The following is a 7,499-nucleotide window of genomic DNA, read 5'->3' on the forward strand; positions in this document are numbered from 1 at the left end:
TCTGGAAAAGAACCCAGAGATGACCTTCCATCTGGCCGAATGCTCTGTTGTGCTGCTGGACGACACGCGGACGTTCCAGGTGGTTATCAGCGACAAGGTGATTGGCCGGTCAAAGTATGTCTTCCGCGCCTCTGACCCGGTATACGTCAACCACTGGATCAACGCTATCATCTCGGTCACCTCCAAGCCGCTCTCGCCCGAGCAGCATGTTATCGGCGGCACTCTGCGCAACGCCCAGGATGCTGTGGCTGCCTCTGCCACGGCAACCACCAACGCCCCTAATGCTCTGCCAACGGCTGCGGGCGTGACGGTCGGAGAGCTTTCTGCTCGCCATGCCGACGAAGATGCAGCGGCTGCGACAGAGGATGCGGTGGCGACAGCACAAGCGAGTGCGGCTGTGGCTCCGGTCAAGGGTGAGACATTCCACCCTGCTCGCGAGCTTGTATCCAAGGTTGCAACTGAGTCTCCTGTTGCCAATGCAGGCAAGTCGTTGCCAGCGAACAGCAAGACATCGGTACCCGGTGCCCCCACCGACGCTCCCAAGTCGGTTTCAATACCTGCGCCTGAGCCCGCGACTACTGCAGCGCCTGTGGCGATGAATACCAATGCTTGAAAGTTTTTTTTTATATTTTCACATATTTTTTCCACTAGCAAATTTTTGTTCAATATAATGTATTCAAATTCATTAAAAGCTTCATTCTTCTCTTTGTACCTGCTTAAAGTCCTTCGACAGCTCACCTATAAGCTTGTTGTCGTTGAAATTTTTGCACGCGCTGACAATAGCAGCAGCGCGCTTGACAGGATCCAAGCCATTGAAGATTATAGTGCTGGCGATGACTCCATCGCACCCGGCACGCCGAACATGCGCCACATCTACAGGCGTGGTAATTCCTCCAGAGGCAAAAAACGGTACGGGCAAGCGGTTGAGCTGTATGATTTGGTTGAGTATAGCTAAATCCACCCCTTCTTCTTGAGCATAATCGTCAATCTCAGCTTCTGACGAATTTCTTAGCAGTTTTATTTGATCGTGTATACCCTTGATAACACCAACAGCATCCGTTGGATCCCCGCTATCTCTCTCGGCCTTACTGTATATTATTGATGCTCCCTCTTTGATTCTTTTCACAGCAGTGGGCAAGTCTTCAACAGAGCACATAAATGGTGTGGTAAATTTTACCTTGTCGATTTGATTAGTTGCATTGAATGCATTTAGATCTGAGCATTCATCAATCAAATTTACACCCAGCTTCTCCATAGCCCTAGCCTCCATGGTGTGGCCTAATCGAACTTGGGCAATAACAGGGAGTGCCACAATATCTACGACTTTTTGAATGATTCGTGGTGCTGTCATTCGCTGTCTATTGTATCTATGAGTCACTTTACTTTCAATAACCATAACAGCTGTGGCGCCAGTCTCCTGTGCAATGCGAGCATGGTCCGGCAAATCCACTATCATGATAACACCTCCTTTTTCGAGTTCCTTGATGAGTGTCATTTTTACTTTGCGCCAGTCAGCAAACTCCTGTTCTTCACTGGTAAGCGGCACTGTTCCTGCTGAATTTCCAGCTGTGTTGGTCCCAAATATAATATTGGACGTTAGGGTAGAGCCTGGCAGAGTAGCATGAATATCAGTTTCACCTGGAGTCTGAATACTTCCTGTAATAGGGGCAGAATCACTTGGCATCAGAGTGTAGGCTGGGGGAGCTCTAGAGTACCTTGGGGCTGAGGTTGTGGATGTTCCACTTTGCATTACAGAATTTGCAGTATCCAGCATCATTGGCATGAATGGAGTGTCTGCAGGAGACGAAAATACTGGAGTTCCTACAAACATGGGAGTTTCTGATAATGTTGGTGTGGTTGCAAACATTGGAATCATTGGAGTGAATGGCCCTACAGGGCCAGTGGCAACTGGTGTGCTTGGTAAAGAAGCATTGGAGTTTGACCCAGACAGGGAGCTGGGCATGGCAGAGCTAGGCATAGCAGAACTGGGTTCATCCAGTGTTCTAGAAACAGCAGAGCCAGGCATGGATGGAGTACCTGGAACAGCAGAATTACGGGTACTGTGCATACTTGGTGTGGCAGAACTGCGGAAATTAGGAGTATTTGGCATAGCAGTATTACGAAAAAGCGATGAGCGAGATACAGCCGAGCTGGGTTCAGCTGGTGTATGTGGTACTGCTGAGCCAGGTGTGGCCGGGCTGTTTACTGTGTCAGAGTTACGCAAAGTTGATGTGTCTGATGCAACAGAGTTACGTAAAGATGAAGTGTGTGATACAGCAGAATTGCGGATACTGTGCATACTTGGTGTGGCAGAACTGCGGAAATTAGGAGTATTTGGCATAGCAGTATTACGAAAAAGCGATGAGCGAGATACAGCCGAGCTGGGTTCAGCTGGTGTATGTGGTACTGCTGAGCCAGGTATGGCCGGGCTGTTTACTGTGTCAGAGTTACGTAAAGTTGATGTGTCTGATGCAACAGAGTTACGTAAAGTTGAAGTGTGCGATGCAGCAGAATTACGGAAAGACGAAGTGTGTGATGCAGCAGAGTTACGGAAAGATAAGCTGTGAACTGAAGCAGAACTCCGGAAAACTGGAGTATTTGGTATACCGGGACTGTGGAATACTGGACTATTCACAGTGGCAGAATTTCGGAAAAGTGAAGTGTCTAATGCAGCAGAGCCAGGCACAGCTAAAGTATTTGGCACTGCCAAGCCAGGTGCAAATTGGGTGCTTGGTGTGGCAGAGCTGGGGTCATACAATGTGCTTGGCGTAGCAGAACTGGGGGCATACAATGTACTGGGTGCAGCTGAACCAGGCATGTCTGGAGCATATGGCATAGCATAAACAGGAGCATCTGGTGTATTTGGCACAACAAACCCTTGGAACATTGGTGCACTGTTTCTAGGGTAATATGCCAAATTCGGCATTTGAATACTGCCATCCTGTGGGGCAAAATAACCCTGCATGCCACTATTGGCTGGCATCGAGCTCCTGCTTGGTGGGGCTAAGTGGCTTGGGTCATAATCCAGAGTAGCATTGGCTCCAGAACCAGAACCAACACTAGGGGCGTTTGTGGTTGGCACATAGTAGCCAGGACCATTGTAATTTCCAGGAATTGCATTGCCATTGCTATCATAATAATAGCCAGGGATGGTGCCCATATCGGCCATTTGGTAATACCCAGGCACATAGCCTTCTGAAGGAGCATTCATGTTTTGTAACGATCCAGGCAGGTAATCTGCATTCGCTGGGTTGTTATTCTGTGGGTTCATGTAGTAGCCCATATTGGTATAGCCAGGATTTGTCCCGTTGTTGTAGTTGTCTCCGTAATTGTAGCCTGGTGCCATATTTTGTTCCATGTTCGGCGGCATGTTTGTTCTTGCATTGTTGGGTGCAGGGCTTGACGCATTTCTGGCTCTTGAACTTATTCGGGGACTCGAGGCGTTGTTTGCATCTGTGGCGGTGTTTGGGGGCCGGTTGGATGTTGGCGTATTTGCGCGGCCTGACATGGGTTAAATATAAATATAAATATGTAATAAAAATAAAAATAAAAAATAATAATAGTTGTAAAATTTAGAAAAAGAAAAACCAAACAATTTTTTCAGGCGGTGTTGCTTATTGGTTTCATATTCGCAAAAACTTTTAGCACTAAAAAGCAATAAACTTTAATGCAAACTTGGCAGCTTTGCAATTTTTTGATAATGTATTGTATAAAGAAATTTTTACTTTTCTTTTTTCCCTTTTTTCTTTTTAAATATTTACTGACATTGCTCAATTTTCCTTTTTATAAAATCTGCTGCAAAAATAAAAGCCAGACATACAAAAAAAAGTGCACTATACTTTGTGCGCGGGTGTGTATAATTACGAGACCAGCTCAAGGCATTTATTTATTAAAAAACAGAACATTATATTTAAAAAAGATTAAGTAAAGCGCAGTCCAATTCCCTGGGCAGCTGCCGCCGCTAAAACCTTCTGTGGGTCACACCCCCACTGCACAAACGAACTCATCAAAACTCTGTCAGAAAACTCATAAACATCATTAAACGTCAAGTTATTAAAAGTATCTACGCAAATACAAGCAACCCTGTAGTTTATATTTACTTGGAGTATCCCGGATAGGCTGTTATAGGGGCATAGACAGATGCCGTGGTCACTGATTAGTATTGCGAGGACTTTTTCTTCAGTGAAGATCTTGGCTGGAAAGAATTTCTCTTCATTTGGCGCTACGTTGAACCAGTGATAGGTTGTGTCAGCGTGTTTGTGGAAAAACATTATGTGAATGTTACTTGGCAAGAAGTTCAGAATAATCATTGACAGGATAAATAAAATTTGAATTAGTGAGAACGTAAATGAAAAAGTAGAAATTGTTTTAAAAATAAAGGATAATATCAAATGGATAGATGGAGGAAATTCCTTATATGCTAGTATTTATAACATTTTGCCTACATATTTTCATGTTCTTCTTGCCCGATATCATATTGACAGATGCAAAATTTCAGCCACACCATATCACACCACACGCACATCACATCAAGACGCGCGAGTCAACTAATCATAAAACAAACAAACAACAAACAACAGATACGCAGCACAAACTGCTTTATGGCTTCCCAGAGCGGCTGAAGAGGAAAGAAGGGTGATCTCCATCATATGCATGTTTTTTTGGTGTCAGAGAAAGCCCGCAATACGTTGGACAATACCAAGGAGATCCAATTTGAAAGAATAGGCGCAATGGTATTTATAAGCAATTACTCAGAAAGTCAAATAGTTGAAGCGGCGACAACAAAAAAGGGAATGTTTCTGTTTTGATATTGCATAAGAGCTTTGAAAAGAAAAAAATGAAAAGCATTAAATTGAACATGTGTTTTCATTTTGTCGCTATTTTTACACTGCCATTTCCGTTGGGAGCTTGTTGGTTTTTGGTTGATCAGATTAAAGGAAATTATAATCATTTATGTGTGATCACGGATGGCTTTGAAAGGGACAGCTTCAACTGCAATCAATCGTAGAAGATAAAAAAATTGAATTTCTCAATTTCAAAGTTCAATTCAATTCAATTCATTGTTTTTTCTTTAACTGTCTATTAATTCCCATTTCACTTTATAAACGATAAAAACCATACAGTTTCTCTAAACGGGGACATAGAAAAATTATGAGCTCGGTACTTGCACGTAGTCTTCGGCTCACTCAACAGCAGCAACAGCAAGTCACACAAGGCTACCGGGCACTCCATGCCAGCAGTGTTTCTTTGACCGGACGGAACAAGAAAAAGGTGAATTTCAAAGCACACGCAATCAAGAATCGCAAAGAACATGCGGAAATCTACGACGAGCAAGACCGCGCCTATGACATGGAGCATATGGAGGACTGGGAATACGACGACCACCATACCTACGGACACCTGTTCCTCGAAAGCATCCGCGACGTACGCAAATACGTTCGTATGATGAAGTTCGAACACCCAACGCTGGCACAACATGCCAAGGCGTTTAAACCGCCACAGGCGGATACGCATTTTTTGAAGTTTGAGAGCTCAGTTACTATGGGGGATAAGGTGTTGGCGCAGGATCGTAAGGTTGTTTTGCGCTTGCAGGTGGCCAAGTTGGGGTTGAAGGGCGCGGAGTTGCATAAGTTTTTGTTGTTGGTTGGTGTCAGGTATAATCCGCAGACGGATGAGCTGAAGATGTCGGAAAATAGGGAGGCCACTTCGCTGCTGAATAAGAAGAAGCTGGCAGATACCCTAGTGGAGCTGATCGCTGAGGCCAAGAAGAAGGACGATATGTTTGCTGATGTGCCCCTGGACTTTGCGTACCATGGGTACAAGCACAAGATGCCGTTCCCCACCGAGTGGCTGTCCAAGGCAAAGGCCAGCACCGAGTAAACCGGCAAACAAGTGGGAAAACTAAAAAAGCTAAAAACAAAGCAGCCAGTTTTTATTTCTTTTCTTCAAGGGATATCTTTCTATTTTACGGTTTAAAAAAATATATTTTTCATTTATTACACGTTGGGATTCATGTTGCCAATGATGGCGGTCAGGTACTCGTCGGGGGTGGATTTGCACAGCAGATCCTCGCGGTTGCTAGCGACCAGCCTCTGGCTCACCGAAGTCGACTCCTCTGTTCCAACATCAAAATACGACAGCTTCGACCACGGCTCCTCCTCAAGTCTCTGCTGCATAAATGCGATGGAATTCTGCTGCTGGCGCAAAGCCTCCTCAGCCTCTGCAGTCCTCACAGTAACCTGTACAGTCTGCGCCTTGGCCTCCTTCTCTTCATCATCCTCGTCATCATCCAATTTACTCGCAGCCTTTATTTTCTCCGCAACCTTATCCAGGTACTTCAAGCTAGGCCTCAGCTGCGTTACCTTCTCCATAGGTGTCAAATGCAGCTCACCACTGTGAACCACGGCAGCCAAGTAGTTGCTGCTCTTAGGGATGTCGACTGAAACCAAGGTCTGGATATCCAACAGCCGGCCGTTATCCGATAGGCCGGCGCCCAGTTCGCGGCCGCGCTCGGTGTTGTACATGGGGCTTTGGACATCCAGCGGCATGTCCATTTCTATTTGGCCGTGGATCGGCTTGATCCGCGCTACGCTGGGGACAAGCTGCCCGGGTTTGACCTGGTTAGGGCTCTGCGGGTATTGCAGCAGGTGGAGGTTTTTGGACAGCTTGTGTGTCAGAAAAACGGGGATCTCAGCCACGATCTCGTCGTCGGGCAGACCATAGGCGGCGGCTGACGGCAGCGGTTTGGTTGAGGCGGCCTCCATTTTGACATCCATTTTGACATCCATATTGATGTCCATATTGATGTCCATTGACTCGGGAATTGGGCGGTGCTGTTTTTATTGTGGTATGAGAAGTAGAGGGAAAAACTAAAAGTGAGGAGGAAGAAGGTGGATGTAAATTTTTCTTGTGAATTTTTTTTTGCGGTGCAGGTATTAATGGTGCGGCGACGGTTTTTAGGGGCAATTCACGTGACATTACTCTAACTCGAGCAAGTTTGGCGAAAATGGCTGCCAGGGCATAAGTGGAGCGAGAAAGTGACGCGGAGGAGGCGGGGCGGCAGAAGAAAACACCGTGTAGGAGACAACCTTGCCTATAGGGTGAGGCTTTGAGTCATCATTTGATCCCCACAAGGGGTTTTGTTCGGTTTTCATTCAATATGGTCAAATTTCATCATGTGGGGGCGAGCGGCTGCTGCGCGACCATCGTAACGCAGAGCAGCAAGCAAATACTTTTCAGCATCCAACACGCACACTCACGCACTCACGCACTCGCTCAGACACTCAGGCACTCAGGCGCTCAGGCACTCGCGCACTCACATTCACACGTCACAAACAAGCTTGCGAAATAACGGCTACGCATGGATTCGGCAACAACACAAGTGGTCTCGCACGTGCGGTCCGTGCTCAAACGGCTCAGGCTTAACGACCAGCGACTGCGTAAGTAGAAAAATGAAGCTGAACACGGAGGATTTCATGCGGATCAGATCAATTTGGCAG

At 46.2% G+C, this 7,499-nt stretch overlaps 1 protein-coding gene across 1 annotated transcript; it reads right to left on the reverse strand.

Annotated features, from left to right (window-relative positions):
* Window positions 1–6,945: 6,945 nt before the first annotated feature.
* BX661DRAFT_192085 (uncharacterized protein) lies at window positions 6,946–7,206 on the reverse strand (the record flags this gene model as incomplete). Its single annotated transcript, XM_051537700.1, has 1 exon — window positions 6,946–7,206. A coding segment is annotated over exon 1 (172 nt), but the record flags the coding sequence as incomplete, so codon positions are not given.
* Window positions 7,207–7,499: the final 293 nt, after the last annotated feature.

This window comes from Kickxella alabastrina (assembly GCF_025024165.1).
Source record: "Kickxella alabastrina strain RSA 675 chromosome Unknown BX661scaffold_159, whole genome shotgun sequence".
NCBI classification, from domain to species: domain Eukaryota; kingdom Fungi; phylum Kickxellomycota; class Kickxellomycetes; order Kickxellales; family Kickxellaceae; genus Kickxella; species Kickxella alabastrina.